The sequence below is a fragment of the Gracilinanus agilis genome, chromosome 2, assembly GCF_016433145.1.
Source record: "Gracilinanus agilis isolate LMUSP501 chromosome 2, AgileGrace, whole genome shotgun sequence".
Classification (NCBI taxonomy): domain Eukaryota; kingdom Metazoa; phylum Chordata; class Mammalia; order Didelphimorphia; family Didelphidae; genus Gracilinanus; species Gracilinanus agilis.
This window is the reverse complement of record NC_058131.1, coordinates 370,817,805-370,841,484: the sequence shown is the minus strand read 5'-3', so window position 1 is coordinate 370,841,484 and position 23,680 is coordinate 370,817,805. Positions and strand designations below refer to the sequence as shown.

General features: G+C 36.7%; 1 protein-coding gene across 6 annotated transcripts in view; it reads left to right on the top strand.

Moving 5' to 3' along the window:
- The window catches only part of TENM2 (teneurin transmembrane protein 2), a 1,052,113-nt gene that overhangs the window by 359,083 nt on the left and 669,350 nt on the right, over positions 1-23,680 (top strand). Inside the window, exon 3 of one of the 6 annotated variants that reach the window (XM_044661707.1) lies at positions 4,613-4,634. The exons of the other annotated variants lie outside the window; for them this stretch is intronic. Within the exon in view, the coding sequence (XP_044517642.1) occupies positions 4,613-4,634 (22 nt within the window). The remainder of the gene's footprint in view (positions 1-4,612; positions 4,635-23,680) is intronic. 6 annotated transcript variants of the gene reach the window in all.

Genomic DNA, 23,680 nt, shown 5'->3' with positions numbered 1-23,680 from the left:
AATCTGTTGCTCTTTCTTTTTCTTTGGTGAAACTGTAGTTTTTATCCTCGCTGCCTGTGTCTACTCCCTACCGGAGACTTTGGTACTGTCATCAGGGCTCCAGCCACCTATGCTCATCAGGGTCAGGCCACTTGGCTTGGCTCTTCAGCTCCAGCAGGGTGGAGGATAGGGTGTTGTCAGTCCCTGAACACATGCAGGTTTCAGGGATATTCCTACTTTTGGACCAACAATATAGTGAGTTGCCCCCTCTGACATGGGAAGTGATTAAGGACCAATCTTTCATGTCTTGAAACTATATGATAAGATTGATCCAAAAAACTTCCTAGTATCTCCCCACTTCATGAAAGATCTGGGCTTGGATAGTTTGGACAAAGTAGAAATTATAATGGTCATAGAAGATGAATTTGGATTTGAAGTTCTTGAGATGTGGAAAAGTTCATGTGTCTACCACAAGAGATTGTAGATTACATTACAGATAAGAAAAATGTGTACCAATAAAGTCTTAAGAAAAAAGGAAGACAGAGTGTGTGAAAGTTTTCAATGCATGTTTATCATGTCAACATCTGATTGATCAATGGATGAACATGTCTCTACCACTGTTATTGGGGCATCTTTTCATCCTTGAAGCTAAGTCCCTGCTCAGCAAAAATGATTTGGAAATGTTGGTAAGCCCTTTTATTACTTTAAGTCTAGACTACTGTAATTCTCCAGTTGTAGGTCTCTTAAACAGTGTTATTTATAGTATATAGTAGCTTCCTAAGAATGTGGTGGCTCAGATTCTTCCTGGCTTTCAGTCACCTCAGCATTTTGGAGATGTTCTAGTCAATCCTCATATTGGTTATCCATAAAATTTTATATTGATTGTGAAGTTATTTTACTCACACAAATAGTACTTAGTAAATGCAATTTGATACAACATGCTTTTAGGTGATAGATCTGCCCCACTATCACCTCCAAAATACTTGGGTAGTTTTTCAAGGATTGAGCTTGGAAATTTTTTTTCCCACATCACCACCATTTCTTGATATCCCTCGTTCTGTTCAGGCTTAGTTCTGATGTGACCTAGGACTTGAAGCTCTTCACCTCCATTGTTCCTCCTCTTTTTCTTGCTTATATGTAGTTTGTATTTACTTACCTGTGTCCAAACTGTCTCCTCAACCTCTTTGCCTTCCTTCTCAATATAATATACAGTTCCTTGAGGTCAGTAATGTTGTATGGGTTGGGTAGGAATGAAATTGTAAGTTGAGAGATCTTCCTAACTCTGTCCTAGAATAGGGTCTTACACATTAAACACTATTCAGATACATTAAAATGTCTCAATCCAAACTAATCTTGAGACAATGAGATCAGAAAGATGCTTCTCTAAATTTGCATTTTTGATCATCTCCCCATTGTCACCATTCAGGAATATTAATTTGCTGAGATTTGAAGGACAAAATAAAATTGATGCTGTAAATATTCCTACTTTACAATTTAAAAGGCAGATTTCCTTAGAATTCCTTTAAAGTCTGTATTATTTTACTTTAAAATTCTTGGAAAGCAGAAGTTGGAAGTGGAGGTAGTAATGGATATTTCCCACCCCAGTAATTATACAACTTTTGGTGAGTTGTGTAATTAGCCATCTCTGTTTTGTGTTACATTTTTCACAAGTATTCTTGGGCTAGCTCACCATATATATCACATCCTTTAACTGTGAGTGTCCACAAAGTTCTGTCCTGGGTCTCTGTCTCTCTCTGTCTCTTTTTTTCCTTCCTTTTTTCTTTTCCTCTCTTAGTCTCTCTCTCCTCTACTTCTCTCTGTCTCTCATGCTTTCTCTGTAATATAATCAGCTCATTCCATTGTGGTTTAACTATTATTTCTAATGACTCAGGTGTGTAGAAGATTAATATAGCTGTAGATGATAGATGATATAGATTTAGACATAGATATAGATATGACGCCACAGTGTCTTCCCAGAATACCTCTCCTATATCACCAATTGTCTTGTTCACAGTAGGCTCTTAATAAGTTTCGTTCATTGGAAATGGCTTTACATTGAAATAGAATATTTATTCTCTTCCTTTATCTATCTTGTTGCAGTGAAATCTCCTTAATACTAGTCACCATATTTTAAGATTAGAGATTTGGAGCTAGAAGAGGGTTAAGTCCAAATCTCATATTCTCCAGCTAAGCAACTGAAATACAGAGATGTTAAATAACTTTTTCAGGGTCCCAGAGCTAGTAAGTATCTGAGGCAGTATTTGAACTCAGATCTTCCTGACTTCTATGTAGTCTGCCATGCTGCTGCCTCCCAGATGGTAAATCCATAATAGATTTCAGATGATCTTTTATGGTAAATATAGGACAATGAAATTTCATTTGTTTTCATCAACATATGGACCTAGAAAATCTGTATTTCCTGAAGCATGACCCTCTCTTCTTTTTTTTTTTAACCCTTGTACTTCGGTGTATTGTCTCATAGGTGGAAGATTGGTAAGGGTGGGCAATGGGGGTCAAGTGACTTGCCCAGGGTCACACAGCTGGGAAGTGGCTGAGGCCGGGTTTGAACCTAGGACCTCCTGTCTCTAGGCCTGACTCTCACTCCACTGAGCTACCCAGCTGCCCCCATGACCCTCTCTTCTAAGCTGAGATGTCTTCATTTTTTTTTTAGGAAAGAAATATTTTCTCACATGGAAAAGGTATTTTGTATAAAGTTGAAAAATATGTTTTTAAATGGTTTTGAAAACGAGTTTATTTACATTCTCTAAATCTACAGTTGGAATAAGTATATTCCTCGATGCATCTACTATGAAAATCAAGATTACATCATTCCATATAAGGGGTGTGTGTGTGTGTGCATGTGCGTGTGTGCATGTGCATATGTTTGTGTGTGCATGCATGCGTATTTATTTTTTTACCCTGTCTGAAGCCAAACAGTGTAGGAATTGTATTTCCCATTGACAGATAACATCAGACTCAGGCCCTAAATGTAATTTAGACAATCCAAACCTAATAAAGCATGCAGTATTTTCATTTTAATCTATAAAATAAAAATGTAATGCTTAGTCTAACACACAAGGGAAGGAAATAACTAAATATAGTAGAAGAGAATTGCATAGTCATGACAGAAATCTCTCTCCACATATCAGATCAGGTTATATCTAGATGTTCAGATAAGAAATACTTTTTTGGACTTAGTTACATTTCCATAAAGACGTGTATTTGATAAGTATTTTATTCAATAGGAAATGTTTTCTTTCTTTTTCCCCCAAGTTAACTTTTCTAGATTGAGAATCAGAATTACAAGCCTTAAAAGAAATAAAACTGCCAGTAAGCAGGATTTCATGACATGTATTAGTGTACATTTTCATAGTAACCAGGAATTCAGACAATGGAAAAAGATCATGCATTTCACCTTTTTTTCCCCCTATATATATAAAAAAAGAACTAAACCAAACCAGTGCTACTCTGATTTCAATCATTCATTATTCTTGATGGCTGAGGGTTGGAAAAAAACACTGCTCTTCAGTTCACCTATCTTTGATCTGCCAAAGCCCCAGTGATTTTACTTACAAATATATATTAAAAAGTGAAAGGCTGATTGGGTCTGGCAGCTTGAAATGCATTATGTTTGTTCTGACCCCGGCCTGCAATCTTACTCAAATGAAAATAGAATGGTTCTGAACCCCAAGATGCTCCTAAAACCGAAATTACTCATTTGAAACTGCCAGGACTGATCATTGCAGGATTGAGGCCTTTTTGAGTCCTTCATTTGGAGAACATGAATTTCAAGGATTTAAGATAATCATCACATCTTATTATCTGATAAATCTTTTACATGCAGCTACTACCTAACAGGGCCCTCTTCACTTATTAAAAAGGGGAGGGATAGAGAAGGAGTAGGCAGACTATACAGCCAAATATTGTGAAATTAGTAAAACCTAATCATGATGATATGAAAAATAAAATAACATTTTTGATGTTTAGTCAGTAGTTAGAAACATCATGTTTCATTTCATGGCCAGAGAGAATGAGCCTCAGAAGATAAAGCAACCTGCCTAGGTAACAGCTACCTTATGAGAAAGCTGGGGCTAGAATTTAGGTCACTTGATTCTCATTCCAGTATACTTTTCATAATATTACCTGACAGTATGGATTGGGCCATGACCAACCAATAGATTTCCTTATAGGCCAGATAGGCCAGATGATGAAAACCCTAAAAGGGAAGAGAGAGTGAAGTGTTTGTATGTTAAACAAAGTGCAAAAAGTATATACTGCTTGTTATTCTTTTCTTGAAAAATTCGAAAAAAAGTTACATGATGGAATTAGAGAACGGTTAGCTGTTGGCTAGCAAAAGATAATCTATACCCCTTGTGGTCTTCTAAAAAATAGGATCAACCACAGCTAGAGAAAGAACTGTGGGGTAGAAATACAGAAGAAAACATTTGGTCTATCACTTGTTTATATGGGTATATGTTTTGGGGTTTTAGTTTTTAAAGATTACTCTATTAAAATGAATAATATGGAAATAGTTTTTTTGGCATTTAAAAATTAATTTATTTGTTCATTTAGAATATTTTCCGTGGTTACATGATGCATATCGTTTCCTTCACCCCTTCTCTTCCCCTCTCAGAGCTGATGAGCAATTCCCCTGGGTTATACAGGTATCATTGTCCAAAAAATAGGTTTTGGGTGATAACACATGTATAACCCAGTGGATTTGCTTGTCAATTCTGAGAGGAGGGAGGAAAGAGGAGAGGGAAGCAACATGAATCATGGAACTATGGGAAAAATTAAAATTAAAAAAATATATATAATAGAATAAACTTTTAGGAAGACAAAGGCATGGAAAGTCAGGCTAAGTCAGAGTAAGAGTATGCCCTCTGACAACCAGAGAAAAGAACTGGTTGTGGATTCAAGAGAAAACTGGTTCTGGCCATTAAGAACCAAGGTACAGAGAAATTGAGATCCAGGGAGAGAGATGCTGCACCCTGGAACAAGGAAGACCAACATTAGCACACAGCCAGAAGAGAAATCTCATCAAATCCCCAAAGAACTAAAGGTGTGAATTGCCCAGTCATATGTGTCCCTTGTTTACACAGTGATGCCATGTTAGTAGCAGTATACTCAGGTTTATGGGGGGAAGGAGAGGATATCTTTTTAGATACTGTTCCCATTATATCATCCTAGTAAATGTTGCTTTTTTTTTTTCCTTTGAACTAATTGTATCTGTTGGTTAATTGTTAATGGTAAGTCTGGTCGGGGGAGGCTCATGAAGTGCCATTTTTAGAAATACAGAGCTACATACTACCTGGGAAGCTGTGAGAGTAGTCAACCCCTCCACCCTCACCCACCAGGAATTCAACCTGGGAAGGTAGCCCAGGGGGCGCACAACATTATGCTCTAATTTATCCTTTCCTTATACCATATTTAGCATCAACAAGCTCCTTCAGAGAAAGTACTATCCTAAAATGAATAGATGATTTCCATATCATTTACTTTTCTAAAAAGATTATCCCTGAAGTGTTCTTTGCCATGTTCCTCACATCAGCATCCTCATTAGGGAGCATCAACAGTGAGCCCTTTGGACGTTTGTTGGGGTTTGGTATTTCTTCCACAGGTTCAGATTTATTTGTTGCTGAGAAATGAAGCTCGTTTTCTTGATGCTACACACACACACACACACACACACACACACACACACACACACACACAATCTCTGTAGTTTTGACATTGCAGTTCAGACCTATGGTAGGTTGGGGAGAATGTTTGCACATGGTGTTTGTAATGCACAAATAGATCCCCATTTCCATCCTCAGCAGGAAGCGGTAGTGCAGCCTTGTGTAAACCGAATTTCTCTCCTACAAAAACTAGGCGTTAGTGGCTATGCATTGGGATTATTAGAAACTCAGCATGACTATTTGGTTTAAATGCAATTTCAGTGTGTAAATGTTCACTACTGCCTAAGGAAGATGTAAAGGAGTAACATAGGCATTTTCTTCTCAGATTTAGAACTCACACATAAATTGGGGGACTTTTCCCCTGTCGGTGCTTTATCTTCTCTTATAAGAAGTTTATACCAGTGCACTGTTGTGCTCATAGGCCTATTCATCCTGGTAAATAAGAGTCGATATTCCAATAGAAGGGAATGTGAAACCTCATCAGAAAACCTATCATATGAGCCTTTTGTCCCAGGCAAGTTTGCACCCAGATTTATACCATTGGAACAATGACTACCTTTTTAATATCACTTTCCCTTTGCATTTCTCTAACTTCTTTGCTTTATTTTATGATAACCTCCTAATTATGGCAGCATATCATAGTGGAAAGAGAGAGATGTACAATCGGAAGACGTGGCTTCAAGTTTGAACATCTCCATTGACTCTTTGTGTGACCTTGAGCAAGTCCCTATTTTTTTAACCTTCAATTTTCTCTTCTGCCAAATGAGAAGGTTGAATTAGATAGCCATCCCTGAAGCTCCTTCCAACTCTCAACCTAAAGTCCTGTGATCTCCTTGGCTCCAGTCACTTTGCCTCTTTAATCTATACTCCACACAGCTGTGAAATTGTTCTTCGTAAAGCCCAGGTCTGATCATATTGCTTCTTTCCTCAAAAATATTCAGTGATTCCCTACTGCCACTAAGATAAAATAACTCCTCTTCAGCCTGATTCAATCTGCCTCCAACTAACCTTTCCAGTCTTATTTCACATTCATTACTTCCCTTCACACACCCTCTGTTATAGTCAGACTGGCCCATTAGCTCTCTTCCTCACATGATAGTCCATCTTTTACCTCGATGCCTGAGCACAAGTGATCCCCAGGGTCTACAAAGCACTCTCTCATTAACTCCACTTGTTGTAGAATGCCGCGCACAGATCATGGGCCGTCTCCTACATAAGCCCTTTCCTGATTCCCCTAAGTTATTAGCCCTCTGTCCCTCTTGAAATTCTTTTGTTGATATTTTATATTTATTTACTTGTATTCCCCACTAGAATATAAGTTTCTTGAGGACAGAGATTATTTAGTTTGGGTTTTAAGTATTTTTTTAGTTTTTCAGTTCTCAACACTAACACAGTGCCTTGTGTGTTGTAGGTATTACATTTAATAAATATATTTTAATTTAAATTAAAATTCTATTCTATTAGTGGGCATTAATAGTGAGAGCAAAAATGGTATTCTCGGCTACTAAAGTAGAATTCTTCTTTGGACCCTTCTGTATTGTAGAGTACATGTCTTAGACTCAGGGAAACCTAAGTTCAAATCCTTCCTTGATGTATTTACTATTTTGTATTCTTGGGAAATTTGTTTCTTTCAATCACAGTTTCTTCACCTGTAAAATGGGAATAATAAAAATACCTTTTGCAAAGGGCTAATGAGAGGTTCAAATAAAATAGTATACATACTACCTTGAAAACTTAAAAGCATTACGTGTATGATAGCTAAGCTATAAAGGTTGCCATGTGAATACAAAGGATAAAATTAGAGGTGTTCAAGTACAATCTCATTCTACAGGTATTCTTAAGTATTAGATAAACCTAAAGAAAATGGCCTCAGATCTCACCTACCAGATCTAGATCTAACATCAGCAATCCAGAAATATTCCTAAAATTTTAGATTTAATTATTCTCAGGCCCATCACATTCTCATAAGGTGATGCATTTATTCCTCTGTTTATTACATTCATTTTCTCTCTTCCTAAATTGTGTTGACATCAAACAAACAAACAAACAAGAATAACTTCGTGAATCTTCTGGTGGAACAAAAGTATTTAAGCAAAACCACATCTGACAGTCTATATGATATTCTATACCTTTAGTCCTTCTACCTCTCAACTGGGAGAAGAAAAGTATGTTTCATCTTCAGTTCTCTTACAGTAAGATAAGTCATTAAGAATAATCAAAAATTCTTCTGCCAAGTATCACATTATTATGGTTACTTACATTATTTTCCTACTTCTGTTTGTTGTAATTCAATTATTTTCAGACCCATTTAATTCTTTGTGATCCTATTTTTTTTTATTTGTTCCTTTCTTTTTGTTTGTTTTTGGCAAAGATAATGGAGTGTTTGGGGTTTGGGAGGGGTTTTTTGGTGGGGGGGTGGAGAGGTAAAGACACTGGAGTGGTTTGCCATCTCTAAAGAAGGTTTTCCTTCTCCAGCCCATTTTACAGATAAGGAAACTGAGGCAAAGTGAATTAAGTGACTTTCCTAGGGTCACAGAGCTAGTAAACCTCTGAGGCCAGAATGGAACTCAAGAAGATGAATCTTCCTGATTCTTGGCCTATCCACTCAACCACTTACCTGCTCCTCCTTGTGTTTACTTCAATTCATATCAGTTTATAAAAGGCTTAGCATATCTCTCTGATTTCTTCACATTGATCATTTTTAAAGGCACTAAAGAACAATTCCATCATATTCTTATATGATGATATGTTTAACCATTACCCAACAGTCACTTTGTTTCCAGTTTTCGTTGTCATTTCCATCTAAATACTTTTTTGCTAGGAAAGCATATGGTACACTGAGCATTAAGTAGTTTTTTGAATGAGTGAAATCATTTATTAAATGTTTACTATGTCCCCTAAAGTACCGGGGATACAAATAAAGAGCAGAGGAAGTCCTTGTCCTCCAGGAGCAAACATTATTATGGTGGAGACGATACTAAGAGGGCAATGGTGGCTAGGGAAAGGCTAAGGAAAGGGTCTGGGAAATCACAAAGTTGGTGAGAGAAACAATAGAGCAGTCCATTAGCACTCCCTTTCCAGAGGAAATGGACCATGATCTCAGAGAGCAAAAGATCCAAGTGGCTTAAGTTCTTCTCCAACAAGGCTTTAGGGGGTTTGGGTAAGGGACCCAACAAGATCAGATTAAAGGAGCATCGGGACTGAGAATAGCCAGGAGCAAGAAAGAGGACAGCTTGGTGAAGATCTGAATGACTTATTTATTTTTAGGCTGAGCCTCTGGTGGTCTCATTTGGAGAAGTACCTAATGGGTTGAAGATTGAACGCCTTTTTCTCCTTTTGATTCTCATATACTAGAGGTAAATGAAAATAACAACAACAACAAATTTTCTAACAGTTGAAAAAATAAGAATGGAGGAGGTACTAGAGTTGATTGTGACATATTTATACATGATGGCAGCTAGGTGGCTTGGTGAATAGACTGCAGGCTCTGGAGTCAGGAAAATCTGAGTTCAAAAGCTGCCTTAGATATTCACCAGCTGTGTGACTCTGGGCAAGTCTTTCGTCTGCCTCAGTTTCCTCACCTGTAAAATGGGGATAATAATGGCACTTGCCTGACAGGTTGTTGTATCAAGTGAAATAATATTTGTAAAACATTTAGTACAATGTCTGACTTTTTTGGTCATTGCTTAATAACTTTTTTAAAGTACAGCAGATAAAATTCCAAACATCTTACTTCACTCAAGGTGAAACTTTATGAAAAGAACAATAAAAATGACTGACTCTAGGAGGGCAGCTAGGTGTCTCAGAAAGCCAGGTCCAGAGACAGGAAGTCCTGGGTTCAGATCTTAGATACTTGCTAGCTGTGTGATCCTAGGCAAGTCACTTAACCCTGTTTCCCTAACCCTAACTGACTCTTCTGCCTTGAAACCAATACATAGTATTGATTCTTAGACAGAAGCTAAAGTTTATTGGTTTGTTTGTTTTTTTCAAAATGTATCTAGGAATAACAAACTAGAAATACATTGTCTTTGGAAAAATTATTCTTCCTGGACATATTCCATGAGCTATTGAGTATTGTGATCCAGTGTATAGAATTTCCTCTGAAGTCAGTAGAAAATCAGCATGTACAAGAGAGCAGTAGAGTATGAAGGGAAATGGAAAACTGGCACATGGTCATCGTATATGGACCACTGTCTGTTAACTTTCTGTTTTTACTTTATGCTCTAGGAAAACAGATTGATATTGCATTTTAATTGTGTATATTAGGGAAAGGCATATGGTTCCAGCATTTTCTTATTTACCTTCTGAAACATGAAATTTGTCATTTTATTCCCAAAATAAAGAGTTGGAGGGGGAGAGCCTGCTTTTTCGCATGAGCTCAATTTTCTCCTGCGCAAAAGTCTCCTGAGATTCATAGGGAGTCATTGCCAAGATAGCGCTGGCACCATTTTCTTATTGCCATGGTGATCTTCAGCTCTCCTGAAATCTCAAGGGGCACTATGATATTTTAAAAGCAACTAGAATTTTGGTAATTAAAAAGGCTGGAAGGAATAATCTTTCTACATTTTGCCAGCTTGGGTAAATATGGATAGCAAATTATGTCTAGAGAGGAAAGAGATTATTGTTCTTTATTAGGTTGGTAACCCCATGTTATGAGATGAAAAGCATCATGATAGTTATGTATAGGGTATTTATGGCAATTCAGAATTCTATTGCGAATCTTAGCGCAGGTATAATCACAACCCTTCTCAAAGCCTCCATTATCCTACCTGGAGTCACTAACACTTAAACACACAGTTATTGAAGGTATGATTGTCAGAGTATTTTAATGTTTGAAAGAATATAAGATCTATGTAGATGCCAGCAATTGCTATAAAAGTAAAGCGGGGGGGTGGAGGGGAGGGAGGGAGTCAATTCTCTTTAACTGGAAATTAAGTCAGACAAGAATAATTCAAATACTAGTTTAATCTCACCCTCCCCCAATCAGGAAATTTGTTCAGTTGAGAATTCTTTTGAACTTCATGTGTTCTAAAAGAAAAGCTTGTAAGATTAAAGGGTTTTGTATTACTTGAGAAGACATTTGAATATTGGTTTCTTTTGACATGTTCTTGTTGAGTTATGAAATGAACTGCCTAGAGTGAATAAGTTGGAAAGTTAAATTAAAAAGCCAAAAAGTCCAGTAAGGGAACAGGGAGCATGGAAAGCAAATGCATCTAGCCTCATTGGTTCAAATAGCTATTCACCTTTCTCTTCATGGAGGGAATGAAGGATCCAAGGTTAGCATGTTATTTTCTTTACCTTGATTCTTTCAGTACAGGATGCATCTACAAGGACCAGGGGGAAAAAAAGAGGAAAAAGGGAAAAGACTGAACAATGCTCATTAATTAGCAACTTTACAAACAAATGCAGATTCCCAATTGCAGATGGACATCTTAATTGATTTTATAAAAGCATCTCCACCTTAATGTTTCACAGTTAAAAATAAACCATTTAACTCTAGCATACTGCTTCTTCCACATAATTAAAATCTGATTACATCTAACATTATTACCAACTCAAAATTAAGCCTTTTCTGTTGCTCAGTCCAGGACTAGGGTAGAGGAGGAGGGGAAGGGGGCACAAGATACAGAATACAACTTAAAAAAAAGAAAATCTTTGGCTCTCTACTGGTAAATCTAGAAAAGTAATTATAAAAAAAATTCTGTGGGTGAGTTTTTAAAAAAATAACATTGCTCCTCATCTTATTTTTGTATTCGAATTGATATGCGTGACCCACAAAATCCATATGGAGTCAGGAGAGAATACTCTCCCTGCCTCAGTTTCTGATGAGTGAGTGCCCTTCTGATGGCTGGGATGGAAGCTTTCTGAATATAAAAGCTTAGCAACCTGGCTGGGAATTGCATTAACAGCTCAATTACTCTATTTTCTTTTATTTTTTTACATGAAATATCAAAAGGAGATCCTCTCAAGGCTATTTTATTTCACAAATACATTAATGTTAAGACCTGGCTGGTAGCTACTTTCCTTCACATTTGAGTTAAGGTGAATCATCTCTGGCCTACTGTTTGTGTACTTCTAATGTAGTCTTTTAATCAATGCTGCTTATAAGTACTGTGTTTAACTAATGTACATGATTTACATTTTCTCCTAATAGCATTATAGAATCGAGTTGATTTTAGGAAAGTCTGAGCTAGTTCTTTTAGGGAAAGAAGGAAAAAATAAGTGAGCGATAGTAGATGTTTATTCTTCCTGGAGGAGAGGGAACTTTTCTCTTTCTTTCTGAGCACCCATCCGAAAAATCTGTTCCTTTAAAAGGTTATGGTAAGTTTGTATTTTATGCTTAGCTTGAGTTCTTTTATCATGAGAATGGATCCTCTAATATCACAAATTACTGCTGTTTATTTTGCCTTGTTTAGATTCCTCCTTTAAAAAATATTTAGGAAAATGTTTCAATGTGATACTGAACTCCAGACTGATGAGTTTGTTATAATTATCAAGACAGATATAATGAGATGAAAACAACTCTTTCTCGAGGGCCTCAAAGACATTTTCGTCACTATCATAACCTTGTCACACAGGGTTAACCATTTTCTGCCCAAATAGATTTCAGCACAATTAATTCTGCCAACTCCACAGCGGATATAGTTAGGGGTTCTTTCTCCTACCCGAGCAAGATGATCCAGGAATGATCATCTGTGAACTAACTCATGAGTCTCATTTAGACATATTGGAGGATGTCTCATCCAACAAAATGCTATACTCCTTCCTTTTTTCTACTTAGATATTTCTTGTTTTTGATTATTTGACACTGCCAGTTGACCTGTAAAAAAGTATAGAGAAAATTGGGAGGACATCTAAATTCTTTACAGCATGTTAATGCATAATCTTACCTGATGTGTCAGGCAGGTCAAGATCATAAGGAGTTTGCTTATTGCTTGAAACTATTTTTGCAAAGAACAAGGGTTTCAGGCACTGTGTAGGAAGTGGTGAGATATGTATAGAGATTCAATTTATCATTTTTTCCATGTGTGGCAACGAACATCTCCAGTGAGAGGGAATCCATAAGGGAATGACTGTGGTTTTTTGCATATTTGATAAGGAATGACGAAATAATGTCCTTGATCTTGGTGCATGAGTAGATTATAAATTAGCCTTTAATTTCTGCCTTGAATCATTTTTCAGTTTATGGTGTTTTCTTAAGCCAAATACTTTGCTTATTATTGTTTCTTTATGGATTATTGAGATTATGTATTCATTTTTAAATGAATATAGTTTCCTACCATAAATTATCCACATCCACCAATGTGTGCACTAATGTTTAGAAGATAATGCGGGGGCAGCTGGGTAGCTCAGTGGAGTGAGAGTCAGGCCTAGAGACAGGAGGTCCTAGGTTCAAACCCGGCCTCAGCCACTTCCCAGCTGTGTGACCCTGGGCAAGTCACTTGACCCCCATTGCCCACCCTTACCAATCTTCCACCTATGAGACAATACACTGAAGTACAAGGGTTTAAAAAAAAAAAAAAGAAGATAATGCTACTACCTCTCTTATCTTGTTCTTTTTTTAATAATTATATCCAACATCTTTTCCCTAAAACACATTTCTCTGTTTCTTTTCTCTTGCCTGGTATATGCTTAAGAGGAGGAACTGGGAGAAGGAAAGAAAGATTGTTAAAAATACAATATAATATTCAGTTTCCCTTCAATGCCAGAACACACGGGAAGCCTTTAACCTACATTAGTTATAACAATTCAAACATTTCATTAGGTTTTTAAAAATTATTTTTATAGTCTTTCAGAATTTTCCTCCCCACCTCAACACAAACAGAACTTTATAGAATCTGATATCTATCATCCCTAAATTCCTTAGCATATCTTCATTTCTTTTTCTATTATTTTACTTGCATCTCATTTCATTTCTTGATAGTAAAGAGGAGGAAAAATCATACTGACCAACCCCTCCTTTCCAGATGCCCTACAGTGCCTTATCATTTCATTCAATGCCTGGCACAGCCTAACCTTGGCCATCTGTAACACAGAGTGACCCACAAAACAATGACTTGTACTCTGTCTTATGGCCCCACCCCGCTCAGGAACTGAGCCCTCATACGGGTTCTCCAACTATATTTGTAATGGAAAATGGAAAGAAAAATAGCTCTTTGGTAGTTTCTGCAAAAAAAAAAAAAAAAGTTTTAGGGTTTCAAAATTTAGATTATGACTGCTTTTGGAAATAAAGAATCCATGTTCCCAGAAATGTTTCAAGCTACTTGTTCAACACCAGAGAATAGAAGAAGGAATGATTCCTGATGAATACAAAAAATTAACCCATTTGGACCCACCTTGATTCATATGAAAAACATTTCTTAAACACTTCTTATTTGTTAACCCTGTATTAAGTTCTGAGGATACAAACACAAAAATAACAGAAACAGAAATAATATGGAGACATTCCTTATCATTTACAACTTCATATTCTAATTGATGAGACCACATCTATTGGGTTATTTCAGTGTGGGAAATCATAACATGAGGTTTGGAGGGATTGACTGGTATTCCCTTTCCAGAATCAATTGGAGTATTGATCCCATTATGGTTCCCAGAGCAATAAGTAGAAATGAGAATATTAAAACACAGGCAGGGGACAAGGCTTATGACAAGAAGTTGAAGGAGGGGCTGATGATCAGAATGGCTATGAAGCTACTCTGGTCTCAGGCTATGTATGGGAACTTTAATTAATTAATGATTGAGTTTTTTTTTTCTATTTCATTTTCCCTCTCAAAATTGTATGGGCAGTTCTAATGGGCGATTTGGTGGCATAATAAAGATGCTCTGAAATATGACTAGAGTTTGCCTGCATTTACACTGTAGTCTTCTAGATAGTTGCCTTTTAGAGGTGAAAAAGTCCTGAGAGACCTTTGCTCAGAGTCATAGATCTAGAAAGAGAAGCAGCATTTGAACCCAGGTCTTTATTACTCTCTAAGTTCAGTGCCCTATCTACTACCATCCATCGAATCTCCTAAAAAAATATTCTATAGTTCCTAAGTTTCAAATGGCAATCAGTTGGTACAGCAGATAGAGATGAATATAGAGTTGATATTAGTTTGAAATTGGCCTGTGAGGCTCCCAAACTATGTTAACCTGGATAAGTCCCTCAACCTCTGCCTCTGTTTTCTCATCTATAAATGGGAATAATAATAACACCTACCTCCTCAAATGAGATAATAATTATAAAGTGCTTTGCAAACTTTAAAGCACTACATAAATGCTAGCTATTATCTAGTATAACTCATTCTACTAAGAATGTAGTATTGTAGAATGTAATGTAGGAATCAGAGCCCAAGTCACAGATAGTGTTATAAAGCTGGGATTCAAAACTCGGTTTTCTTATAAAATTCAGTGTTCATTTTTAATAAATCAAGCTTCCTTGCATGCTATTTTTATGTCTAGATTCCAACTGGGTAAACTGAGGTAGAGGTGTTTATATAAAATGGCTAAGGTTATATCATGTACCAGTAGAATACCTTGAGGTTAATTATTCTGGTAAGATACTATTTACCTGAATAAGGCATCTGAAATCCACATTCTGTGTTTGCATTCAGTGTATGTTCATTTGCTTTCTTGGAGGTGGGGAGCAAAAGAAAAACTTTATGAAAATGGGGATTTTGTTTGTTTGTTTGTTTGTTTGTATGCCTGTGTGCCTCTAGAAGTTAGTGACCATGGACTACTCATTGTTAATGATAATGTAAGAGAAAAAATTCTATATCTCTGATGCCCACTGAAGCCACGGTTCTGACTTCCCATTTACACTAGATATATCTTGCATGTAGATAATTGATTGCATATTCTCTTTCTCTCTCTCTCTCTCTCTCTCTCTCTCTCTCTCTCTCTCTCTCTCACTCACACACACACACACACACACACACACACACACACACACACACACAAATAGAATGCAATCTCTTTTAGAGCTGACCATATGTTTCATTTATATCCACAACATTTAGCCCCAATTCCTGACATGTAGTAAGCATTTAATAAATATTTGTTGGCTGATTCATTTTTTTTTCAGCAAAATCTATGTTGTGAGATCTACTAAATTGTAGAAAGGGTTATGTCTGCATTTTTGAGAGTAACCCTCATCAACTAAATTAGAGGTAAATTTCTATTATTTTTTCAGTATATCACATCCAATACCCTTTTAACAATCCAAATCTCCACTGTGAATCAAAGTGGGCTTCAATATCTGATATCATTATCTGAATTTAGTAAGTGTCTTTGTGATAAATTGTTTATTGATAATCCTCGTGATATGCTTTCCCAGACTAAGATGGATAGCTAAACTTTTTCTACTGTAACTAACAATACTTGGGGACCACACTGGTCAGGTATTTAATTTAATCCTTTTTCACAAGCATCTGATTACTGTGGATAAGTGTCAGTCAGTCAACAAGCATTAATTAAGTGTTAATTATGTACTAAGCACTGAGGATATCAAGCAAGGTAAATGCATCATAGGGTAGGGACCCTTAAAGAGCTCATATGCTAAAGTAGAGACCGAATGCAAATAAGTATACATATAAGATATCTGCGTTCTAAAAGGAAGCAAATTTCAAAGTATCATAGATTTAGAACTTGAAAGGACTTTAGAGACCCTTCAGCACAACTTCCTCATTTTCTAGCTAAGGGAATTGAGGAATAGAAAGGCAAAGTATAGGATCATAAAAAGTCAGTTGTTAGGGCAGGATACGAGCCCAGGTTTTCCTAACTCGCCTAGTATCCTATCCATGTTGCCTTTCTCATTAACTTTATTGCTCTGGATTGGAAGGGGAGTTCTGCTACTTTTTTTCTTTTCTTTTTTTTTTGGGGGGGAGTGACTAGAAGCAAAATGTGAAACAGTGATGACATTTGTTGTCTTCTTGTGTCATTTCTGAAGCACAAAGTGATTGTCCTGAGCATTCATTTAAATTAAAACTCATTACCCAAATCATAGCTTTATATCTCCATTGAACAGGCGATTCTTTAGGGAAAGTGCTATAGGGGAATCATTGCTATTGAGCATAATTAAGGTACTAGCTTGCTGAGGTTTGGGTAGTCTTTCTGTATTTGACATCTCTTCCCTTCCTCGAGTGGAATAATTCCAAAGTTAGAAAGATTCTCAAAGGCCTTTCTTATCTAACTCATTCCCACAAAATAATGCCTTCTATAATATACCCACAAATGGTCATCTAGGCCTTTTTTAATAACTTCCAATTAGAGGGAACCAACTACCAGTGGACACACCCTATTCTATCTCTATATAACCCTGATGTTTAAGAAGTTGTTTTGTTTCCCCACCTCGCATGAATCCTAAATTTGCCACTTTTTAGTGCCACTTATTCTACTTTTGCCCCCTAAAGTAAAAAATTTAAAAAAAATCCAATTCCTGTTCCAGATGAAAGCCCTTCAGATACCTGATGGCTATCATTTTAGGAATCTTTTATTTTCATCTTTATATCTTCAGCGTCTAGTACATTACCTGGTATATGGTAGGTATTTAATAAATTGATTCATGAGCTTCTTATTGCTTGAAACCACAACTTTATTAATGTAGTCCAGGGTCACATGCTTGGCTGCCAGATTGCCCTATTGAGTCTCTCTGAGCTTTTCTTCAACCAAATTTCTCTTGTTCATTTGTTTGTTTTTTAGACAAACTCCTGCCAAGCCAACTCTTGGATTTGTCCATTGTCTTGGATATGTATGTCATTTTTTTAAAACACAAGTCATAGATCTTTAAATTTATCCATATTTAATTTATTCTTATTAGAATCAGTCCAATGTTCTATCTGATTCTATCATCCAAGGTGTGAACTATATTCTCTAGCTTTATGTCATCTGGAGTTTTGATCAATATACTCTCTGTTCTTTTGTCCAAAGACATTAATAAAAAAGTTAGCTCAGGCCACTCATAGATCTTTGAAATACTACTTAGGAAACATCCTTCCAAGTTAACATCAAAACATTTATAACTTGTATTTGGTTCCAACTATTTAACCCTTTCTATATCTTTTTAATTGTATAGTCATTTAGCCCACCTCTTTCTACCTTTCTCACAAGAATGACACAAAAATGTTATCAAATTCTTTGCTAAAATCTGAGTAAACTGTACTTACAGCATTTCTCTGACTTACTGATTTTAGTAATCTGTCAACAAAGAGAAATGATTCTGGCATAACCCATTTCCCAATAAGGTTGTATTGGTTCTTGGTGAATACTTCTTCCTTTTCTAGATGTTCACCAAACATCTCTTTATTAGTATGCTCTAAAATTTCTCCAGGAAACATAGTCAAGTTCACTGGTTTACATTTTGTGGAAATCATGCTATTCCCTTTATTGAAAATCAGGACATTTGTCTTTGTTCAGATTTATGGTACCTTTCCTATTCTCTCTAATCTTTCAGATATCATAGCAAATGTTCAACCCATACCGGATCATTCTAGATAACTATAGCTTAGCAAATCTATATAATCAAGCAATTTCATGTAAACTTTTTATAACAAAATATTTGTCTCCAACTGAACACATTCTCCTGTATTATGAAAAGAACATTGTCAATGTATAATAATTAGCTATATCTTACCTTATTATTTACAGATTAATGGAGATGGAAAGAATTTTAGAAACAATCTTGTGTAGTCTGCCCCATCCCAATTATACATCTAAGGAAACTGAGACTCGTAAAACAACTGATCAAGGTTTCAAAGAGGGTAATAAGGACTAATACTAACAGGACACATCACAAAGGCTAAAGAAAGGTACAAAGGTCCTCATTCTTTATATTTAGAATATACAATCTATAGATGATTATGACCCCCTACTATTCCCACTATCATTCTCATATTACAGTAATTTGCAAACATCCTCATGTATAATATTAGCCAGTAAAAAGAACATTGGATTTGGGCCTGGAACTGAATGCTAGCTTTAGGCTACAATTTGGACAAGTATGTCACTCCTGCTCTGCAACTGTAAAATGAGGAGTTGATCCTCTGGTTTAAAATTCTAGCAATGATAAGTAGATATGAGCAATAGTGATTTGTTTAAGAACATTCATTTAGTTAGTGGCAACATTGGGAGAAAAATTCAGGTGTCCTGATTCATGGTCTAATTCCCTTTCCACTGGTTTCTTTGCTACTCATGTCTAATTCACCCTCTCTATTCATAATGTTATTGTTAATGCAACTTGTCCCCAAATCTTAGTGCATTTTTAAGTTTTAATAACTGAGAAGTAGATAAAAACACACACTTGAAAGGTTAATGATTTAAAATTTTAAATTATTGATTTTTCTTATTAAAAGTCAACATAACTACCATTTTGTGCTATATAGTGCCCTAGGTTATTTTTTTAAACCCCTGTACCTCGGTGTATTGTCTCATAGGTGGAAGATTGGTAAGGGTGGGCAATGGGGGTCAAGTGACTTGCCCAGGGTCACACAGCTGGGAAGTGGCTGAGGCCAGGTTTGAACCTAGGACCTCCTGTCTCTAGGTCTGACTCTCACTCCACTGAGCTACCCAGCTGCCCCCTAGGTTATTTTTTAACTTTGTAAAAACTTTCATTCACTGCTGCTTAGGGATTGAAAGGATTGCATTTATCATTCTGGTCTTAAAATCATCCAAAGAAGCAGGTTTTCATGCATATACAATAGTTTTCCCATGTGAGAATAAAAATTAATATCCAGTATTCTAAGTATTATATTTAATAAGATTTATTAATAATAACTAACATAAAAAGCTAGAGTAAAAAGGCAGCTAACCAAGCCAAGATAGAGAGAAAAGAGAGAAAGAGGCGGAGTCACAGCCAACTGTATACAAACAATGGAAGCACTCAAGGGTGGAGAGATTAAAAGGAATTCTGGGGAATGTAGTTCAAAAGGTACAAAATTTCTACTTATACACCAATGACCCCACAAGAAAGTCTAATATAGGAAGATCAGGTGACTACAGTGGCCAAACACAAAGACTTCCTTTACTAATCCACTAATCTGAAAAACTATCAAGTACACAATGTATAGGGTGACTCATCTTGTTATAAAAATAAAAATAGATATCATTCAAACATGTATAAAGCAGAGGGCAGCTGGGTAGCTCAGTGGATTGAGAACTAGGCCTAGAGACAGGAGGTCCTAGGTTCAAATATGACCTAAAACACTTCCTAGCTGTGTGACCCTGGGCAAGTCACTTTACCCTCATTGCCTAGCCCTTACCACTCTTCTGCCTTGTATTGGCTCCAAGGCAGAAGGTAAGGGTTTAAATATATATATAAAGCTGAACATGTGCAAAAACAAATTTAAGTAGCCAAACTTTCAAATGATGTTTTTTTGTGGGAAGTGTTTATTGGTTATTAAAGCTTGAAACAACAACAACACTTTTGGGGCATCCTGCATTATAGTTGTGTGTTGCCCCAAAGTCAATGCCTCAAATTTTATGTTCCGATTGGCTAACCAATAAACATTTATTAAATACCTACTTTGTACCAGGAACTGTGCTAATCACTAGAAATTTGAAAGCCACCACCACAAAGAGCAGATCCAAGAAACACAACTGAGCAATGCTTGCAGTATGATATTCTGGTAATACCCCATCTCTTTGTTCCCAAGAAGAAGGTAAATTCCGTTATCCTTGGGCACCATCAACCATTTTTCATTTACTCAGAGTGCAGGTTCCTTTAAGTGAGCTTTTCTTTTACCTCAAATATTATATTACATAAAGTTATATCCAAATTGCTCTACTTCTGTTTCTTTCAGTTGGTTCATATTTCTCAGAATTCCTAATCTTCCCAACTTGATTTCTTATTGCCGGATAAATACTGTTACATCCATATATGGTGGTTTGTTCAGCCATTCTCCAATGTGTAGGCCACAATAAGATTGATACAGGTTTGTGGGCCAATAACTAAATGATCTTGCCTCCATTAAAGCTTAATGTATGGGGACCCTCTATAAATGTCCAGGATTAGTTCATTCTTAAAGACTTTTATGATGAGTGTCTTTCTTAGTGCTCTCAGCATAAAGGTCATTCTGTAATATGTTACAGTATTTTAAAAAAGACCAATATTCTTATAGGAAGGACCCAATAGTATTTGTATGTTAAGCATAGTTAAGTTCTTATTCCCTTCAACAGAAAAGTCTGCTGTGTCAGGACTGTAGCACATGGTTCTCTCTAGCATTTAAAAGAGATGGAACTCCAAATAAAGATGGTACTATTGAAGTTATAAATTATAACAATAATTTAGGAATATGAAAGATGATAGATGATCTAGAGTAGAATGAGTTTCAGAGACCTTCTACCACAAGCCAGTCATTTTACAGATGAGGAAACTGAGACTCAGAGAATTTAAGTGGCATGCCAAGGTCACCCAGATACCAATATACAGAGCAGGGATTTGAATCCAGTGGAAGCTAAAGTTTTGTTGAGAGTATATCCCAGTGGAAATCCAAACACAGTGTGCCTTGGTTTACAAATGTGCCTTTACCTTTTTACTTTTCACCTTTCACATTCTGATCATTGGTCTGTTATTACCAAGTTGTCTTTATGGGGTCCTGTCCCCCAGAGCAGCTCCCTATCAAGGGGAGTGTCTCCAAGAATCTTTGATGGTTATCTGTTAATAGAAAGAAAACACTTTGAGAAAGTAGGCCATGCACATCGCCAATAAACATGAAAATTTCATTGGAGAGAGCCCTCCTATCCCTGCCAAAGTGACCTTGGTTGGTGGAAAGATGACAGAGTGCTTTCCTGCCCGGGTCTGACAGCAGTGCTATCGCAGCACGTTTGACAAATCGCTCACATTAAATCGGGGGGCACTTTCGGCAGCACCGACGTCCCTCTCCATCACTCCTGATTACTACACAAACGTCAGCCGTGGCACCAAGCACATTTGTCAGAGGGAGTAAAAAGCAGTTGTTAGTAAGAGCACTACCTGTCATACTAATGGACTAGAGCTTGTTGCTTTGTGTCTTGCAGGAGCCAGCAGATTTGCAAAAAAGCAAAACATAATTTTTGTGGTTTGGCCAGTGTTTCCTGAAAACACTGTTTCTCTTTGGTAGGGAAAAGTAATTGAATGCCTGTCAGATAGGGCAACTGACTGCTTTCCCTTTGGTAAAGGAGAAGACAGGTCCTGGATGGGGTTTGGTTTGGTTTGGAGGCTTTTCTACCTGATGCATATTTGTTGTTTTGTTCTCTTTTGCACTGTCACGTAGACAGGAGTAGCAGTCATCCAGCAGCAGACACCAATATCCTGTAAAATTTTGACTACATTACTTTTAAATGTTGCACATATATATGTATGTCTTCAGATATACACATATATGTCATGCACTGATGTATATGCTTCATGTGCTCATACTGCAAGAAATCATGTTGCTTTTTCTAAAGAGGCTAAGGGTGAAACTGTCTAAATTTATTCCTGAATCATATCTGCTACCTTCTACTTGCATAGGTGGTTTGGAAGACAAGACACAGCTTATATGGATCTGACACATTTACCTTCTAGTGATAAGACCCTCCATTCATTGTTTGCCTATCACTGACCTCTTGTTCATTCCCAGCCATTTGGCATGGCTCTGTTGCAAGCTTGCGGAGATATTTGAGAGTAATAGAGAACCTTGTATTCTTCTTCAAAACATAACACATATAAAATCATTTTACTCTCTGTTGGGTCAGACATGCTCCTCATTCACCTTCCTTTTGTTAATTGCCTTTCTCAGAGTCCCAGAGTTGATAAAGATCTCAAAGTCCATCTAGTACTAAGATTGCTGTACAGGAATCCCATCTACTAGACAGGTGGTCATCTAGTATCTGCTTTGACAATATATTGAGGGAGAACCACACTGTGTCCAGAGAAAGACTCTACCATTTTTGGATAACTCCTATTCTTTCCAAAACCCTTAGCATCAATACTAAATCACCTTCTACCCATTGACCCAGTTTCTGCCCCTGAGGCCAAGTCTAATCCCTCTTCCCCATGACAATTCTTATACTACTTGAAAATATCCGTCATCCCTTCCCCCAAGTTTTCTCTCATCCAAAGTAAACATTCATGTCTCAGCAGTTCTATATTTCAGAACTTCACTAGACTTAGAAAAGGGAAGTAATAGATCTCCTTTGAATTATACAAAAATTAAAGTTTCTACAGGAAAGTTTTTTAACAGACCAAAATTAATATTCTTAAGGCATATCTCCTTATTTCCTCTAAGCAAACTGTCTGATTTTTTTTTCAAGGCTTTGCAGTTTGGCCTTATATTAATTGGCATGGCTATATTACCCAGTATTCCAACAATAGCTTAGTGGCATATGACATATTCAATACATTTTAAACACTGCAGTATTTAAAAATAACTTTTAAAAGTTGTAAATGTCAAATAGAGATTTGAAATATGTCATATAGCTGTCATTTTTACACCCTTCATTAATTTCATTTGGACTCATTGAATTCTATTTGGCAAACAGCATACACTGAATGCAAGCATGGTACATAAATGTAGCATATGTACGACATCCTGGATGTTTTCAGAACTTTAATGTCTGACTCCCATTAGACTTGCCGTGTGACATAGCTATCACTTGACAAGAATAGCTGCCTTAAAGTAAAAGTCTCTCTAATGGTTAGCATTTGGACCTTTTTCAAGAGACTTGTTCAGAAGTGAAACATACACCAGAGAGTTTCTGATAATTAGGCACACATAGTCTAGGTGGAATATTTTGTAAAGTTTAGATTAGATCTAAGAGGAGCCTTCATAAAAGAAGCGTCCACTGTGCCTCACGCCGGGGAGTAGAAGTCTTAGGCTAGGGGTACTTCAAGGAAGAAATGAAGAGGGTATTCATTCCAGAAATGATGAAATACCCGAGAAGGACAGCAAAGTATAGAAGAAAGAGCCTTGAATTTAGTTAAGAGGACATGAGTTCAAATCTTTTTGTTGTTCATTCATTTCTGTCATAGCCGACTCTTAGTGACCCACTTTGGAGTTTTCTTGGCAAAGATACTGGAGTAG